The following is a 19,659-nucleotide window of genomic DNA, read 5'->3' as shown; positions in this document are numbered from 1 at the left end:
TGCTCATCTTTCAAATTCCAGTAAATTCAAAGTAACATTTTAAACACTGTATATTTAATGCAGCAGAGTTTGCCTTTATTAAATTATCAATTCATTTTAGAAGCCTTTATGCTGAGAGCTTCGGGGTGAATAGAAGGAGGTTTTCAATCAAGGTGAATGTGTAATTGGTCATGGCTAGCACTGACTACCAGTATTCTAGGGACTTACTCTGTCTTTCAGTCCTATTAAACTCAGCTGTGGTACCCCTGTGCAGTTCAGAAAATATTCTGTTTTTATCTTCCATGGAATTAACCTTCCAGATCTGTAGTCTACCATAATTTTCCATCACCAGTTATCAGTAGCTTGTGAATACACTTGCGAACATGAGAATAGCTACAGTCACTATAGACAACAGTATGGTACAGCTTAACTATTGAAGCCCAGCTGGCAACCATTTATTCAGTATCTTATCAACCAAAGGGACACAGCTGCTACTAAAATAATTACCTTGCAGCAACTCCCTGAAACTTAGTAAATTTTAATCTGCATCTGCAGCCCTCTTAAAACTGCCTGGAGCAACCTTCCAGCTTGTACACAAAAGGTATTAAAGCAATTCTGCTACACACTAGTTAAGCTACTGTATCTTCGATAAAAATGGTGAAACCATGTATGAGTCTGAACAGATTATTCTTACAAGATAGACAGCTAAGGTAAGTCTTACCAGAGAAAGGCTAGAATACAGCCTCTGTGAATGCTGTGTGAAATTGGAGAGCCAACAAAGCAGCTGAGCAGAGATATTCTGGATCATTTTCTTTCAAATACAACCACCTTGGCAGACAGAGCTCCAAGCCAGTAGGTGATCAGTAGTAAGAGCAAGTCTTCCTTTCTCTTGCTCTTCATATATCCAGTCTACCATGCTGGTGGGAGAAAGTGTCTGCAGGAGTCAGTAAGGACAAGGACACAGTTCAAAAACACCCAATCAGCCTCTGAGCAACAGATGAAGCCAGCACTGAATACATGGCAGAACAGAATACGCAGCAGAATATCAAAGGCTTTAACTACTCTGTGCCCTGTACTGTATTTCTAGTCTGAGATCTGCAGCTGGAATGACAGCAGAATACTACACAGAACTGCTTACCTGCAGAAGGCAGTGTCCTCAGTTCTCCTAGAAGGGAGATAAGCTCCTTAACAAGCCTGCTGTTCCAGTTTCCTAGAGCTTCAGTGTGATAAATTGGATTAGGGAAGCAGTTTTCAAACTAAGGCTCTGACAAGCTTTAAGAAAGCTTGTAGAGACAAATAGGACAGCCTCTCAGAGACTAGGAGCATTGCTGGCTGGTCAGTCACCACTAGCAATTAAGAGACAGTCAGTTCAAACACCTCATGCTGAAAGGGAGCAGGAAACCTTAATTCATGCAAAACCAACACATGTTGCTGTTTAACAGATCTTTAATATCAATAATGTTGAAAGTGACATCTCAGTACACAATAGCACAGAGACTACAGTTTTGGAGTTTCTCCCATTTCAGACATGCAAAGGAAGCATAAGGAAGTACATGCAATCAAACAATGATCAGCTCTAGATACATCATGAGGTTTGGTCCAAAAAAATTCAAACAATCCAATTACTGCAAACATAGCTTCTCTGAGTAAGGTTAAGATATTGCATTTGTAACGTTTCCATTGCGCTTTCCTTCAGCGAACAAGCGGAACCTGCTTGAGTGAGATGAGGACTGAACGCATGCGAGACACATCTTTTGCCTGCTTACTAGACTTGGGATTAAAGTCACAGAGCTGAGCCACACGTTCCCACTCAGTGCCTGGAAAAATGTCTTCTGCATCATTCATAAAGGCTTCTTCAGCTGCCCTAAAAGCAATGCAATGGACCTTGCATTAATGCCCAACATATAAGGCATTCCTTCCTTCTTAACAGGATGCAGTTTCAGCATGTGTCATAGAAATGTTACGTTACAGCTGCTTGTGGACATTATGGCTACTTAAGCTCCCACTGCCCCAACCCTGGAAATGAAAATAGGTTGCAAGCAGTATGCTATGCACAAGCAGTGCAGAGGATTACCGTGTAAAATGTTGGAATACAGGTGTTTGGTTTTAAGAATAGTTATTGAGTCACCACACAAATTGCCAAGAAGTAAAGTAGTCCTATGTAGGCATTTTATTTATGGAGAAATGCCAAAGTCTTAACTAGTTAAGCCTCTGCCACTTGATGGCTTATATTGGACACTTGGCAACTGCAAATTTACAACTCCCTGCAAGCACATCTTAAAACAGATTCCATTTGAGGATTTAAATCAGCCCCAAGGCCTACAGGCCATCATAAAACTATCAGTTGGTGATTCCCAGTGCTGTAGTTAAGGAGCATGAATCAAAAGGAATTTAAGTCATGAATCCCATGCTTGTGGGTACTATAGACTGAAGTATGTCTTGGCTGAGAAGATGCCTTGTCTGAGGTCAGGTCACAGAATAAACACATTTCCCCTGCTCTCACCCTAAGGAGACCCTAAGGAGACTTCTGTACATTATGTACAAGTTAGTGCCAGTGGCTTCTCAGCTGTACCATTTTGGCATTGCTATGCTGCCAACCACATAGCTTCAATGTGGGGCTAACACTCCAGCATCTAGTTTACATGAACTGTGGAGCCCTGGTAGCTACGTGAATGCAGAAGCAGTGAGCATCCAGAGATCAGACCGAATCCATTTAGTCCAACAAGCAGTATAGGAAAAAGCAGCAAAGATGACTCTCCCATGAGGGTTCAGCACTGTTCACAGGGATGATAAGGTTACAGACACCACTGAAGACAAGGGTCACTACAACACTGATATTTTATGTGACATGACACTTTTAAGGGGCAATGAAGGGTTTTTTTACTTAACTGTTCTAGGCTGTAGCAAGGATGATTTATGTTTGTGCTTAAAGGTGAAGAGAAAAGAAACAAGGAAAGAAAGTTTAAGTCAGATATAGAAAATGAGAATGAGTTTAATGCAGATGATCAACTGGTTGAACATGCACTAGAAACTTAGCCAACACTCAGGAAACAGGCTGCTACTTTTAGTCTGCAGAACTTATAATGCATATTTGCATTGGGTATATTAAAATAAGGATGTTATTAGAAAAATCTATTAAAATCAACTCCAGAAGACTTCAGAAAAGTCAAACACCACCTGTAAATCCATCATTTCACAAGTCCTGGTTTACATCCACCTACAGTTAGGTAATTAATTTCACACTGGGCCTTCAATTTTAATGCACTCAAAGCCACACTTTGGCTCACCAATACACCTTCTAAAGGTGTCACCTTAGAATCTGTGACATGGCCATCTTTCAATTCAAGTCTACAAATTAAGGGAAGAAATGAAAATACATGAACAAGCCAATGAACATTGTAAACCTTCCAGCCCATGAAAACTAGCATACTCATTAGTCCTTGAAAGTCATGGCTGTATTCTCATTGATCCATTAGGCTGGCAAAATGTCTATACAGAGCTGCTCCTAAATGTTCTCTCAGTGACTAATGATAATTTTCCAATACCACTTTTTTGTATTTTTCATCTGTTCTCTAATAGCATCCTATTTGTATATGCACATCTCTTCTACCCTGATTTTTGGCAGGTGATTCTTTTCTACCTTCTTGGGCTTGCAGAGCTTTAGATGCAAGCATTGCTTGAATATTTTCCTGATTATGTAGGAGAATGAGCACAGAGCAGGAGCTCAGCACCTATTACAGAGAATGCAGTTAAACATGGCGCTTCTCTGTGGAAGTGACTAGGTCTAAATAGATCACCCATGTGAGACTGCAGACACTAACCCAGTAAAGTATCCTGCCAAGCAGTGTTCACCAGCCTGGAAACAACTGAGACTGCTGAAGTCACTACCAAAATTCCAGTGGTATGCATACTACCTGACTTCATCTGAAAATGCTGGATGCCACGCAGTGTATTGGATCCTAATAGAAAAACCACACATTAATTCTGAGATTAATTAAGTCAGTCCAAAATGTAAAGGCTCTTTACTTATACTAGTTTATACTGCTGTGAGATATTCAGAAGTCACCTGCAGACATCCAGCACTATGTCTGATCATCCTTATTACCTAGCTGACTAGCAAACAGAAGTAGTAGTTAAGCAACATACACATAACCAATCACGTCAGCGAAGGGTTGTTTGTAGAAAGCTTCATCTGCCACCCTAGGTAGCAAGTAGTCCAACAGGTAGGCAAGCAGACAGGAGAAAAGAAATAAAGATGAGAAGTAGGGAACACATCTGAAAGGAGTTCAACAAGCACATTAACCTTGTATTGTCTACTTACTGTGACAGGAAAGTATCTACCATACGGAATATATCAATTAAGCCACTGACTCAGAGGGGCAACACAAAAGGTCTGCTACATCCTACAGTTAGTTTAGAACTCAGGTCCCAGTGTTAGCATTAGGCTACTTCCAGGTGACAGAAACTTCCATTAGGAGAGAGATCTCACTAGGCTGATGAGAATGCCAAACAGTCCTTCTGTGCAACACTTGTTAAATGGACCCTGCTCCAGAATGCATATCCTGCACTCAAACAGTGACCACAATAAAGCTATCAATGAGCTCTGGCCACCGGCTGGAAAAGAGTGCTAGTACTGTTTCCCTTTCTTGGCCCAACCAAAGGACTGTACCTCAGTGAATGGAAGTGTCAAATCTGTAATTCTGTAGAAAGTATAGGCCTCCTTTCTTCCTTTAAAAATATAAAGAAATAGAGTCTACCTAGGAGTCTACTTACTCCAGACAAACCTGTTGGACATTTCGATAATAAAACTAGTGTTTAAAAAAAAAAACAAAACAAAACAACACAAAATACACAATACACAAAAAACATACACACAAACACCAAACACACCACAACCCACCAATGAACAGGTCATTTAGAAGTCTGTGGATTCCCAAAGTACAAAGCAACCCTGATAATTACCTGTACAGAATGACACTGACAACCTAGGCCAGAAGTAGAGACTTAAGTGGTATTAAGTCAGTACTATAGCATTTACCATCACATAGTGTGAAGTCAAAATTCCACAGGAAAACTCTAAGATAGTGTAAGAGCTACTAAACTAGCAGTCAAGTCATTAGTTTCTGCCCCAGGGGCCATAAATTAGACAATTCAAACACAACATAGCACAGCCAGCATTTAGCTCTTCACTAGCAGAACGGGGTCAGGTTATTTCTCAAACTACTTCAAAAGGACCAGCCAAAGGTTTTAACATATCTAATAAAATAACTCGTAACAAAAACTAGGAGGCCACTTTCATGTGTTCTAAAGACAGCAAATAAGGTGGCTAGTTTCAAGGCAGGTAATTACAGTCACCAAAGACCTGTGCAGCTATGCAAACAATGGGTAGATTAAAACTTTTTCTGGCCATGCTCAAACTTTGTGTTTTAAGGAATCTTCAGTAATTCTGGTTTGCTACCTTAATGCTTTATCTTGCTCTTCTTGAGCATTTAATCTAGAGTCTAAGAAACTGTAAAAGATAGTCTACCAGTGGAGACCCATTTCTCAGTAGGAGAGGTTACTTTAATGAGCTGAAGGACTAGTGCCTTAGGATACACTCAAAGCTTTCTAATGTTCCTCTCCTATTACTTTCATATCCAGTACCATAACTCTTTAGATGGCTGGAGAAACCTTACCTGTTGCTGGCTTTTGTTTTCTGGAGCTTTTCATCTTGCCTTGCATACCACTCCTCCAACTCCTTTACTGCTTTTTCTTTCCATTCTGCTTCCTGTTTTCGTGAGTTAGCATCTGAAGATTTAAGAATTTATTTGTCAGTCATGTTAACTGGATCTTGCTAAGATCTTATCTGATGGCTCAGGGTACGCTCTAGTGCAGACAGTTGCTTGATCTACTCAGATGTTTATGAGATTTCCTGATTTAGGCCACAAGAATTCTAAATACCATGAACATTCACAGGATTAGCTAAACAGAATGCCTGCACTGCATAGCTGTAACAGTCCACTTAAATTGAAGATAGGCATTTGTAGACTAATTCAAATTCAGTAAGACTGCTGGCCTGCAAATTGTTCAAAAATAGAACTGGCCACCTTGCTGTGTTAGTGCTAGAAAAAAGCTCAGTAAAGTCCCCATGCTCAGACAAAGTGAGGGACCCTGACACTCAGCATGCTTTTACACCCAGCCTACAGTCCTGGACAAGCTCATCTGCTATAACTAGCCCCAAAGCAGAGCACCAGGCTCAGCTCTATCCAGAACCACATTGCACAGAAGGTTCTGGCCAAACAATTTCCAGCAAAACCTTCTCCCTAGTATGAGTAGAAAGTGTGTCAGTTTGTAGGCTCCTAGAAGCTGTCCACACAGAGGTATCACTGCACTTGATAGGTGTATTTAGCTTAGTTACTAGTCTGTTACTTAACTTAACTATTAGATTAACATACATGTAACAACAGATGGCCTCAGCAATTACAAAATGAGCAATCTTTATCCTTTGAAAAAAGTGCTGACGGCTGCAGTATTTATTCACTCTTTTCTGCTGATAAAGCTGCTCATTTTCTTGTCAGCTTATTTGTAAGTATAGGGCAGGCCACATGAATACTCTCTAAGGTTCAGAGAGCTATTTGTTTTCTGACTCCCACGCCATTAAGTCTGCTTACTGAAAGCCTCATCCAGACTTGCTGCTCAAACTCAAGAAAGATGTTAGATTTTCAAGAGCCAGAAGCCAGGGTTGAGAATTCTGTTGCTTAAGAAGCTGCTACCGAGTTACTCACAAGCAAGAACGCTAATGCAACAAACACCCTCCTTACCAAGTTGCTCCAGGCGCTCCTTTTGCTCCTCTCTCCACTTACGAATACTCTCTGGTTCTGACTGTAGTCGATCTACTTGGGATATGGCAGCATAGGAGTCTTTTGGACCATTACTCTCCTTAAAGTGAAGGAAAAACAATGTAATATTTCAGATAACTCCCCGCAAGCTACACAAAAGTAGACTCTACCTGAACTGAGCACATAAGACATTTATCTGATGTTATACCACACTGCCACCATTAACATGAAAAGGTTCTTCCCACAAATTACAGCAGGATTGAAGCAAATTAATACAGAACTGCCTCTAGCAATCAGGAAAGAAACACAAATTCAAGTTGACTGGAAAGTCAAACTGTGAAAGAGGCTACACCTGAAGAAAGAAGACAATGCCTAGCACTTCACTACACAGTTGTAGGCCTAGAGATCCTCTAGTTCATTTGCTAAGAAAGTAATTTTTAGTTTTATTATGATTTTCTGCACAGGAGTTTAAAACATTATCTATAATTTATCTGTCTACTTCAGAGACATTTGCCAACTTAAATGATATTGAAAGCAAGTGTCCTTTAAAGATATTACAGGATTTGGATTGCTGTATGCAGCTTAGAACACAAGGCATTTCAACATTTAAGCATCAAGACAGTGATGCTAGCATACTTTTTACCAAACAATAGCTCAAAGACTTGCAATGAATATGGCTATCATTAATACACCAAATTTGCAAAGCTAATGAACATTGTGCTGTTTGACACAGAATATACTCCAAGGTCAACAACTTTAATTGGTTCACACTGCTGTTAACAGACTTAAAAGATACCACTCCTGATAGTACCAGATGGATTGCAGCTAATGAAAGATCTGGCTGCATTTTTTCCCTCTTGGGATCTCCTGTATCCCTCAATGAAGGAATAAAGCAAAGAGAAGGAATGAGGCTGGTACAACAGCACCAGACATCACATTCAATACAAACCAAAATAAACTGGCCAGTTGCAGGGCCAAACTAGTTACAGTTACCAGAAGTTACATATAACCAATTAAGTTTGTTCTTCCTCATGAAGAGGAAGCTCTGTCCACCAAAGCAGCTGGTCACTTAAAACTGCAAACACAAAATCAAGATATTTCATCTACTTTCTGCTGTATAAGGAAGCACAAAGGGACAGGAAGATACAGTTTTCCCATCAATCTCACAGCAATGGTGAGGATATACAAACGGTTGGCTGCAGTGCAAGCTGGTTTTGCCTCCACAAAGCTCAGTGTTCACTCAAAACTCTGTGGAGAAGTAGCTCATATGCTGCCCCCTTCCCAAGTATTAATTTAATCAGAGCTATCTAGTCTACTCTGATATCAAGCAATGACAAATGCCTTAGCCAAACCTGTATGAATTTCAGTTACAACACAGAGACTGAAATAGCATGCCTCATTCCTCCCTGACACTAATAAAGCAAGTATCTCCTCCTTTTGTCATCACCATAGCTGACTAACATGCTTTCATACTACGATTGAGCTATTTAGCCAGCCGCTTAATTTCATGCAACTTTGTCACTAAAAAGTAAATAATGTTTTCAGTTAGCTCCTTGTACAAGATATCTTGATAAGACAACCAGGATGAATGAATTACTCTTAAAGAATAAGCAATTCAGAAAACTCTGCTTTAAACTAGGCAGTCAGAGTTTGCTTTCAGCTTGTTAGCCAATGTCAAGTCAAGATTAAGTCATACAACATTAAGCCTGCCAGTCTACTTCCAGTGGTTATGTCTTATTAAGCCATACCTCAAAATGAATTGCTGCTTTAAGTTGCCTCTAAGTTCAGAGGAGGGGCATATAATAAGAACATCAACAGTGTTATGAGATGAGCTATCAGACTAGAAGTTCCTCTTCAGAGATGAGATAAAAGTACATCAGAGACAAGGAATGGGAAGTATTAACGTAAATTCAGGTAAGTTCTCAGAGTAGAACAGCACATTCTAAGTACAGAATATACTTCTGTCTTACCTGATGGATATTTCCATTAACCCCTCCATCAACAGCACCTGTAAAGAAGTGACTGTGGTTTAGCCATTTAAAAAAAAGGCAAAAACAACAGATTTACCGATATCAGTAACTTGTATGGAAAGCTTTACTAGGGTATCTAAAGTGGGAGCTATGCAAATGAGTGTTACTTAGTACTCTGCAGGGTCACTTCCTTATCTTTGCACTTCTCTGTATAGACACAAGAAACCAAGTGTACCATTATTCTGCAGAACCAGTAATACAAGATCATTTCTTCATCATGCTTCAAACTACATAAACAGCAGAGCTGATACTGCTGAGAAGCTGCCACAGACAATGTAAAGTTACTCCCACTTTCTCCTCCCTGTCTTAGAAACAGACTACTGGACAACTGTTCAGAAGTTAAGAAGTGCACCACTGTTTCAGTCTCTATTTGGAAGATCAACAGTCCTGCAGCCAACACTTAGTAATTTTATCCTAGTTTGGTTACCTTCCTAATCAGCTCAAAAGACACTGCTAACATTCCTAACAAAGTCACCTTTCTGCCACCTTCTGTGATTACATGTTTGATACCTTCCTACTTCAGCTGCAGCATTTTTCCCTGTGAGGTGACACTGGTAGTACAGCCTCAGGAACACAATCAGCTAGAAATCTTTGCCTCAGAACCCAAAAATTTCATCTTATTAAAACACATCGATAGTGAACCTATGTCAGTTGTGACACAAATGTTTCAGTTTGTGAAACTATTTAAGTCTCCAGACTACACAAAACACACCAATATTTTCAAGGACTGCTTAATCTCAGCAAAGCATCTCTCTGGAACAATGCTACATAACACCTGCCTGCATGACATAACATCATATTACTACCTTTCCCTCACCCTTAATGCTACCATGGATAAACTTATCACGCAGAAGTGTTTCCACCATGTTACTAGACTCTTCAATGGAAGTGACTGTATCAAAGTCACCCAATTATAGGCAGAAAGTTCTTTTGCACTACCTTCTTAAATGACACAGCTAATAAAGCTAAAACTAAGAGCATTACGCTGCTGTATCCTCTGGTTCTCTAGTGTTAATGGCACATAGGAAGTTCTTCATACTCCCTTATCAGGAAATTAGGCAAGTATTATTAAGTCCTCATCCCCAAGCCCTGAATAGCAATCATTAATTGTATTAGGTAGAAGATTATGGAGTCATCAGTTCAAACATTAAGTTGGAAGATATTAGTCTCCAAGAACACAGTTACTAGCTTCAGTAGGGTAAGACTCAAGTTAACAACAACTAGCTTTATAGTTGTCAGAACCTAGTATTTTATAACTAGAAACTATCTCAAAGATGGTAGCTACTCTGCCCGATTGCTACTTCTCTGCAAGTTACAAGAGCCAAAAAAAAAACCGGTTTGAGAGGCATGTAAAGCTAACAGTGTTTGTCCACTTCACAGCAGGCACCCTGTCCATCACTTAATATCAACCCTCAAAGCAGATTTGTAAGCATCACCGCACATACACAGTTACAGCTAAAATTAACAGTTCGACTAAATAGGTTAAAGAAGACTAAAGCGCACAAAGAAAACATGCTTACATTTTGCTGTCCTACAATTTAAGCCCATCTGCACTACAGACACATGCTGCAGCTGTTCACCTCATTTTGACATGGATGCAATTAAAGCTAAGTCAGGGTCTATACCTCAAATTGACATTAACATCCTGAATAAGCCAGCTGCCCACTCTACCTACTTTGGAAGAGCAAGGATCAATTCACACATTCAGACAATCAAACGGAAGGCACAAATTTATTGCTACAACACCCAAGAGAGGCTAGCCTTTAAATATATTTAGTTGTCATCTCCAGAAGGAAGACAGTTAGTTCATGAGAGAGACTCCATTGGAAGCACTGACTCACCAGCTAGGTGAGAGGGCTAATAAGTCTTAAGAATTCTTCTAAGAACCGTGATTATACAATTAAGTTTTCTTGTTACATCAAAAAACATTCATTTAGGTCTTCAGAACTCAGGCTGGTAGTCTGCTGAGGTAAAAAGAAAAATAACGCTACTGAGGGTTGCAGCTGAGATAACACAGATGTGTGTCTTAGGTCTGCTTTCCTTCTGCATAGAAACAGTCACTAACAGGCACAGAACTATGTGTTTCCAGAGGGCACCCAGGTCAGAAGCATTAAAAATATTAAAACAAACTTCTCATCTGTTTTGAACTCCCTAGAACTTGTGATTAAGACGCAGAGTCAGCTTGCTGACTGAGCATACTACAAGCAGAATAAGAAACAGCACTGTACCAGCATGTTGTCATGTGCCAATATAAGTATGTTAAGTGGAACAAGACCAATAGTCAAAGATTCATTTCTCTCTCTGTGTTTGTATAGCTCAGTATGAAGTAGCGAAAAGGCTGCTTGCCAGCCTTTGTATCAGTAATCAATGCTACTTATGTATCAGATTTCTTTGTCCATGGAAACATGTTATTTCATACCTGACTTTCCACAGAAAAAAGCCTAAATACTGTTAATGGCTATTATAATTTTTTCCATAAGCCATGAACAATGAGAGCTCTTTACTGGCTCCAGAGTACACCCAATTCTATCACAGTGTTGCATCTCGAAGCTCCTGAAGTTAACAGTGCACGTTTAGAACTATTCTAGTTAATAATGATCCATAGTCCTTGACACTTGCTTCTGAACTTAAGACAAACCTTTATTTCTATGGACCGTATTGCAAATAACGTGTCCAAACATCTACAGTTCTGTAACACATGCTGACAGTAGTGTAATAATGCATTTCCATACAGTAACCCAGAAAGTTTTGAGGGTCTGAAAGAGTTTAGAAAGAATAAGCCATATCAGTTACCTTGCATTCACAGGAAAGAAACAACAGAGCTGGTTAGTTTGAAGATAAATACAGTAACAGTTTTGTCACTTCAGTTCTACAAGTCAACATGCTCAACTACTCTGAAGGCAACTACTTGCATTAACACTGGACTCAGTAACACCTGGCATAAAAGGTTTGCTTAGTCTTGCTTACTAGCCTGTCTGAAGTCTCTCAATACAGAAGACAATAGCTATCAGAACAGAGGCAAAGTTTTGCTGAGGTAGCTCTTATAATACAAGTCCAACCATCTATGATTTCCTAATACATACATTAGTTCTTCCTGCCGTCTTCCTATCCAGCTATGCTTTTGACAATAACCTCATGCAGAAAAAATGAACCTCAGTATGTCCATACATAGAATTATTTTTATGAGCTGCTTTCAGCATCTCTCTTAAACACAAAGTACTCTACTTCTTCATTGCTATTTTGAGTGAACTAGTAGTGATAGTTAAAGATACAGAACAATATAACCAAGTTTAACATGTTCTGGCATAAGGTTAAGTAACTTCACCACTCAAGGCCTAGTTTCCCATACTTTCTCTTCTGAGCACAGATCATGCTACCACTTCACCTACCTCTCATCCATAAGAGGATGAGAAAGAAAAATCTTCTCTGAAATTTTTGTTTAGATAGTTATACAAGAAAATGAGGAACAGTTTTTCTACAGCACTCCCTTTTTGCTGAAGCAGTGATTATGCTCCATCTTCCTAGGGAAATAAGATTAGCTTTCATACACACAGGAAGTTTGAACAGGATAGCTATTTACAAAACAAGAAGCCTACTGGTTCAGGCCAGTATTCCAACCCTGGCCATGGCAACATTAAGCGATACTGAGTAAGACAGATGAGCTTGGCAACATTTTGCCACTCACCCCATATTCCCCCAGTATATAACATCACTACAATTAACAGAAATATACACTGATAATAGTTTCCTGATATTGATAATATCAGTTCATGGAGCTCACTACTGTCTATGTACTTGTCTAATCTTTATTTTTTTTTTTAAGAGGCTGCAATTTGAAAACTGTTACTTGGAACGCCATGTTTCTTACAAGTGTATTTCAAGAAGCTGGTGATTGCTTCTCACAACATTTGAAGTTATCTTTAAACTTCAGTTGAGAGCTGCCTGAGTGATAGTTTTTGGCCCAATAGTTATTAAGAAAATTTATCAAGACCTGTAAATAAGGAGTTCAAAAAGGTCACCATTAAAAAAAGTAAATCCACAAATCCCCAATCACAATGCTTAAGCATTTATGTAAGAATTTTTATTATTTAAAAAAAAATCTGCATTCACCTATTTAACTTAATAACAAAACAGTTTAATAAACTCATATGTACTAGAGACTAAGAGTTTTCTGATATTTGTTAGGATAATGATCAGATGATAAAAAAATCTCAAACAAATGGTAACAGAAGTCATTAGTTCATTTGTCACCAGGCTGAACCAGTACAATTTGCACAGCTGTACTTCACCCTTTTTAACAAGGAGGAAGTAAGTATGGGCTCTGACAGTTAACAAAGTGTTAAAAAATTGGATGACCAAGAATCCACAAACACAATCTGTTAAACCTATTCAAAAGGCCAGAGCATAGATGCAATCCTAGTGCACACAAGAAAGCAAGATCACATAGAAATCACACCTAGACTTCCCAAGTCTTTAGATCATATTATCATATTCATTATTTTATGACACTCTTTCTAAAGAAAGTCCTTCAATAACAGTTTTACATTCCATGACAAATGAATTTACATGACTTGAGAAAAAAACTCTTGAAAATTAGCTCAAGAACCTTTTACCTATCAAGCCAATCTAGAAGTATTTAACAAGTTGACTTTTTGAGAATGAATCACTCTGCAATAGCCACATTGCACACATGTAGAGAAGGTAGGATCTAGTTGCTTCTAGCACCCTGTCAGTACAGGTAATGTCAGAACTTTCTCCAAAGAAATTAGTCCTCAAACAGCTAATTTAATGTTCCAGAGTCTGTTTAGAATGTAAAGACAATATAAGGAATAACAGTTGTCTGAGGCTTCTGAAAGTAAGAGGGGAAGTGTCCACTGTGTCTGTTTCTGCACGATACATGGAACACATAAGTGTCTGATATCTAAACAGGATGGTGTTCTGATAATGATTATCGTCATGTTCTAGTGCTTGAGCAAGTTACTCCCCTGTAAACACCCCTTCTACAAGATGTAGCCCATATGTCTCAAACTTCACAAATGAGAACTTCTCAAACTTCACAAGCTTTAAGGGCTGCACTACCACTAAATGAGCACTGGAAGCAGCAGGTCTCCATTACTCAGTTGGGCTCTATTCGAAGAGATACTGTGAACCTGCATCCTCATACATAAGATATACCAGTAATTTCAGAAACCAGGTTGTAAAATGAAGACTAAATTCTAAAGATGCTCCAATGAACTGGGGAGCAAAGTTATCCACCTTAGTCTGAAGAAGAGTGGCATCTTCCCAAAGACAGAAAAGAAGGTCACATGAGAGCAAATACATTCCTATGTACCCAAGTACAAGAAAAGTCTTCCAAGAGCATTGAAACATCAGTTAAGCACAGCATTATCCTACACTCACAACTGCTTTCCACTTAAACCTCAGATAAACCTTCATAATCAGAAGTGTTCATTCAGGGCTGCTTTAGCTACCATTAGACTAACTGAAAACACACCAACCTCTAGTTTCCAACATATGTAGCCACTCTCCTCTGAACACAGCATGTTCTCCAGTGTCAGTTTTCTAACATTCAGTACAAGGTTACCAAGGAACAAAGGCTAGACGCTTAGCAAAATTAAACATTAGCTCAACTGCTAGCATACTTTAAGACCACTGCATCTGAAGACAGAAACACAAGTGTCAGAACACAACATATTGACTTATCCTTCTTTCAGTGGATCTTCATCTCAGGCAGTCTCACAGATTAGAAGAGATCAGAGCTCCCCAGCAGTGTTCTCTACCGGCTATACTTCGGCAAGCATGGGCATCCAAGAGTCTTTAGACAACACACACTATGAGCACCACCCCATGTGAGAGGGCACGATTCGAACTTAGAGAAGATAGAGCACACCCAGGGCGACCAAGACAGCACACCATGGCCCAGACCTAATCCTGGGACCACTTTCGGACAGCCTGGCCCCGCTCACCGGTGGCATGTGCTCGGGGCAGAAAGCTGAGGCGAGGGGCCTACTGGCACCGCCTCGTCCCGGACCCTCCGAGGGAGAAGGGAAGCTGAGAAGCCCCGCCAGGCCGAGATCCCTTTCCTTCCCGCCCCACCCGCTGGGCACCGCGCCTCCCACCACCACGGGGAGAGGCGGCGGCGTGGGGCCTGCCCTGGCCTCCCTTCGTGCGTACCCAGGCCGAGGTCGTCTAGATCCTGCATCGCCGACAGCACCTCGCCGTCCTCCAGGACGCCCACATCATTCTCGATACCCGCAATCTCGTTCTCCTGCTGTGCCAGAAAAGCGGCAGCAGGATCCTCCTCGGCGCCGTCCAGCATCCCGTTATCTCCGTCGCCCAGCGTCTGCTGCTGAGCAACGAACACCTCCTGGTCAGCCATTAGGGCGAAACACAGGGCACTCAACCAGCCGCGAGCGCTTGCCGCTTCCGCACCTGCGCTAGGCCGGAAATTAGCGAGCAAGGGGCGGGCTCCCGGACTATGCCAATGAGAGACGAGCACCGCCCAGCGGTCAAACCAATCATCGAGCGGTGGTGGCGGAGCTAACGGAATTCTCCGCTTGATACCTTGGGCTCGAGCCAATCAGCGCAAGAGCGTCGTTGGGCGCGCGGGAGAGCGCGCTATACGGGGTGGGGAGATTGCGGCGCGGCGGGTGGGGGTTTCGTAGTCCAGCTAGTCGCTGACCCCCCGGCCTGACGGCGCATGGAGGAGCTGGGTGGTGACGGGCGCGAGGTCTGCGCCAGCGGGCGGCGGTGCTTCAGGGTCCGACCTGGGCCTGGCTTCCCGCGCGCGCAGCGCGGTCGGTGAGTGACAGAATTTCTTGGGCTGGTTACTCTAACCGACTCGCTCAAGCAGGGGCAGCAAGAGCAGGCTTCCCGGGACTATGTGCAGCCTGGTTTGAGTACTCTCCAGAGATGAAGATGGCACAAGGTCTCTGGACAACCTGTTCCAGTGTTTGAGCAACCCACAGTAAAAAAAGAAGTGTATTGTTGTGTTCAGATTTGATTTTTTTTTTTCCTGTTTGTGTCTATTGGCTGCTGTCCTGTCATTGAGCACTACTGAAAAGAGGCTGGCTCCCTCTTCTTCATTTTCTCCCATCAGGTATATGTACACATTGAAAAGGTCCCTCAATTTTTAACCCTTATTTGGTCAGCTTGTCTATCAGGATGTTGTGGAAGACAGTGCTAAGTAAAAGCCATACTAAAGGGGTAAGGTAAACAACATCCCACTGCCCTCCATTCATCCAACAAGGTAGTCAGCTCACTGTGGAAGGTTATCAGGTTGGTTAAGCATGAGTTCCCCTTTGTAAATCCACGCTGACTACTCCTGATCAATTTCTTGTGCTTCCGGAGATTGGAAATGGTGTCTAGGATTAGTTGCTCTGTTGTCTTGCAAGGATTCATGTAAAGCTGGTTGGCCTGTCGTTCCCATTATCTTCTCTTTTGCCTTTCTAGACAGATGTGACACTTGCTGTATTTCAGCCTTGAGGAGCGCTCCCAAATGCCATGGCGTTTCACAGATTATCAAGAGTGACCTCCCAGTTATATCAATCAGTTTACCCAATACTCATGGGTGCAACCTGGCAGGCCCCAGGGACTTATGCATGTTATTTGTTTAAGTGCTTCCTAAACTGGTTTTCCTCCATCTAGGTAGGTCTTCCTTGCTCCAGACTTTTTCTCTGCTTGCAGAGCATTGGTATTCCTGAAGGGCAGGATCATTTACTAACAGTAGGCCTAATAAGGTGCTCCAAATTTATTAATATTCCAAGGTGAAGTGTCTGATTTAGGTGCATAAAAATCCAGTATACAAATAGGTGTCTTTCTTACAGTGAAACAACAGAACGTGGTTCCCCACGAATCATAGAATCACAGAAACATTGAATCATTTTGGTTGGAAGAGACCCTCAGGATAACACTGGCCCTAAACCATGCCCCTAAGAATCTCATCTGCATATCTTTTAAAAACCTCCAGTGATGGTAACTCAACTTCCCTGGACAGCCACTTCCAGTGCTATACAACTCATTCCATGAAGAAATTTTTCCTACCATCAAATCTGAACCTTCCCTGGCACAACTTGAGGCCATTTCCTCATGTCCTATCTCTTGCTACTTGGGAAGAGACCAACACCCTCCATGCTACAACCTCCTTTCAGGTAGTTGTAGACAGTGACAGGGTCTTCCCTCAGCCTCCTTTTCTCTGGGCTAAATAGCCCCAGTTCCCTCAGCTTCTCCTTATATGACTTTTTTTTCAGACCCTTTACCAGCTTCGTTGCCCTCCTCTGAACTCTCTCCAGCACCTCAATGTTGTTCTAGTAGTGAGGGGCCCAAAACTGAACACAGTATTCAAGGTAGGGCCTCACCATCATCAAGTGCAGGGGGACGTTCACTTCCCTAATCCTGCTGGCCACACTGTTCTTGGTACAAGCTGAGGTACTGTTGGCTTTTTTGCCCACCTGGGCACACTGCTGGCTTATATTCAGCTGGCTGTCAATCAACAACCCCAGGTCCTTTTCCTTCAGAGAGATGTCTATGCCACCAACACCTAGCTTTACAGGTCTCCAGCAGCCTGTGTCAGGTAGCTATTACCCACTTTCCCTGTCCTAAATTCACCACCTGAATATTGCCTTTTAGTTATCAAAGAGGGGAATGCCTCAACAATCTCAAGAGGGACAATTAATAACCTTCCAAACGTTTACTGGAAGGAGAGCTCCATGGTGAGTGATTTTATATAGCTGGATGTGGCTGCTGTTTGATTATCTCCTGTGCATGCCAGTAGTGCTACTCTTGAGTGTTTACAAATTATGCTTAGAGTCCTAGAGATTTCTCCAATTTGTTGCGGGTTTTTTGGGGGGGAGAGGGGGATTCGTGGGGGTTTTTTGTTTGCTTGCTTTGGTGGGGTTTTTTTGTTGTTGTGCTTGGTTTGTTGTTTGTTTTGTTTTGTTTTGTTTTTCTTCACAGGCCTGTGGCTTTTTTTCATCTTTCAAAGTATGGAAGAGATATTGAAGGAAATCAGAAAGTAAGACATATATGCCCTGGATGAATGATAAGATTGTGGAATAACTGTCCTGGTTTCAGCTGGGATAGAGTTAATTTTCTTTCTGGCAGTTGTGTTCTTGATTTAGTATGAGAAGAATGTTGGTAATACACTGTTTTGGTTGTTGCTGGGTAGGCAGGGGCTTTTTCCACTTCCCATGTTCTGCCAGGTGCACAAGAAGCTGGGAGGAAGCAAAGCCAGGATAGCTGACCCAAGCTAGCCAAAGGCGTGTTCCTTACCATATGACATCACGCTCAGTATATATACTAGAGCTGGCTAATACCACCTCTTCGGAATTAACAGGCAATCAGTGCTGTGGGCAGTGAGCAATTGCATTGTGCATCACTTGTTTTGTTGTTATTAATATTATTACTACTACTATTTCTTCCTTTGCTGTCCTGATCTTAATTTAACACACAAGGTTTCTTTCCTTTTCTTAATCTCTTCCCTATCCCACTTGGGACGGGGAGTAAGCAAGTTGCTGCATGGTCATAGTTGCCAGCTGGGGTTAAACCACAACACTAACCATGTGAATACCTCTGAATGCAGAGTACTTCTTTCTTTAGAGCTGTTAACTTACAGTTTTTCTCCAAACAAAGATACACTTCTGTATTAAAGAAAAAAAAAAGTTATTAATGTAAGTAAATAAGCAATTAAATGTTTTCCAGGCTTATCAGGTTCAGCCAAGAGACAATTGGATTGGAGGACAAGAGAAATTGAAACAATTTATCGCATTTTTTGAGATCACACTGATGTCTGGGTGGACTCTCCACAAAGAACAGCTCTGTTTGGTTTAATTCCTGACTGATAATATTACCTTAAAACAGGTAGTTCCTGGTTTGGTTTTGTTTGAGTTAAAATGTAGTTATTCAATGGTTATGGTCAATAAACCACTGCATGCAACAAATGCAAACAGATTGCTCATTAAGCTATTCTGTTAGTATAATTGACCTTCAGAACTAGGGTTCTTTTACACAGAAATTTGCTTCTCAAGCTGAACAATCAATTTTTATTTCACACATACAAATTTTCACTACAATGTTCTTTATCCATAAAGCTCTAGAAGAAGTTAACTCCAATCTTGGGCAAAATGTCACAGCTAAGTTGCAGGTAGTTAATGAGGAAAGCAAAAGTTTGAGTGGAAATAAGGGATATGTGTGTAGCATTATCTGACACTGTTATTACTATCGTCTGTTATACAATGATGTTTAGTTAAAACCACAGCAATATATTTGAGTAAATTTTGCTTCAAGGGAAAAGGTATTAAGATTTTTTTACACATATACTCCATCTGATTGTTGTTAGAATTGTACATTTATGTTTTACACCTTTTAATTATTTTTTTCTTACAAATAATCTTACTTATCTATATATTTTAAGGCAAAATCAGAATGCAGTCATCTAGAACATTCTGATCCATTCAAATAATTTGATTTGAAAATAGTAAGTATTTTTGCTGAATGTGTAAAGCCTTGCAGTTTTTTACAGAACAGAAATTCTAGTTTTCACAGTGTGCACAAACAGGTTAGAGGAAGAACCTGTAATTAGTTTGGGGGTAAATATATTAAGCAGCCTCTGCTAGGGGCACTTCAACCCAATTATATCCTGTACAGTAACCTGTGCAAGTGCAGACAATGTTAATACAATCCACCCACACAGCACCACGGACCGCGGTCTCCCTAGGGCGCTCCCGCCCGCCCTGCGCCACCTGGCGGTCCCGCAGGCAGCAACTTCGCAGCTCCGCCCATCTCCTGGGACGTACCCAATTGTGCGAGGTGTCACGGCCCAGCCCCACCCACCA

General features: G+C 41.1%; 1 protein-coding gene and 1 long non-coding RNA gene across 5 annotated transcripts; one reads left to right on the top strand and one right to left on the bottom strand.

Moving 5' to 3' along the window:
- Window positions 1-1,407: 1,407 nt before the first annotated feature.
- CLTA (clathrin light chain A) lies at window positions 1,408-15,291 on the bottom strand. 4 transcript variants are annotated; one of them, XM_065861670.2, is made up of 7 exons: window positions 15,002-15,291; window positions 8,768-8,805; window positions 6,780-6,897; window positions 5,655-5,766; window positions 4,126-4,179; window positions 2,869-2,904; window positions 1,408-1,843 (listed from the first exon to the last, which is right to left on the bottom strand). In XM_065861670.2, the coding sequence occupies exons 1-7, from the start codon at window positions 15,204-15,206 to the stop codon at window positions 1,672-1,674; spliced, it is 735 nt and encodes a 244-aa protein (XP_065717742.1). In that variant the 5' UTR covers window positions 15,207-15,291; the 3' UTR covers window positions 1,408-1,671. The 4 variants fall into 4 exon arrangements, with proteins under 4 accessions (XP_065717742.1, XP_065717743.1, XP_065717744.1 ...); XM_065861671.2 differs by lacking the exon at window positions 2,869-2,904; XM_065861672.2 differs by lacking the exon at window positions 4,126-4,179.
- Window positions 15,292-15,396: 105 nt separating this feature from the next.
- Window positions 15,397-18,520, top strand: LOC136115506 (uncharacterized). The gene is made up of 3 exons (XR_010653213.2): window positions 15,397-15,628; window positions 17,456-17,538; window positions 17,783-18,520. It is a non-coding gene; the product is annotated as an uncharacterized lncRNA (long non-coding RNA).
- The last annotated feature ends 1,139 nt before the right edge of the window (window positions 18,521-19,659 follow it).

The sequence above is a fragment of the Patagioenas fasciata genome, chromosome Z, assembly GCF_037038585.1.
Source record: "Patagioenas fasciata isolate bPatFas1 chromosome Z, bPatFas1.hap1, whole genome shotgun sequence".
NCBI classification, from domain to species: domain Eukaryota; kingdom Metazoa; phylum Chordata; class Aves; order Columbiformes; family Columbidae; genus Patagioenas; species Patagioenas fasciata.
The sequence above is the reverse complement of the archived record's forward strand: the minus strand, read 5'-3'. Positions and strand labels throughout refer to the sequence as shown.

Coding starts and splice junctions, on each gene's coding strand:
- CLTA (XM_065861670.2), bottom strand. CDS start 15,206: ATGGCTGACCAGGAGGTGTTCGTTGCTCAGCAGCAGACGCTGGGCGAC. Junction 6,898..8,767: donor TTAATGGAAATATCCATCAG/GTAAGACAGAAG, acceptor CTTCACTTTAAG/GAGAGTAATGGTCCAAAAGA. Junction 2,905..4,125: donor GCTGACGTGATTGGTTATGT/GTATGTTGCTTA, acceptor TTCACCTTTAAG/CACAAACATAAATCATCCTT.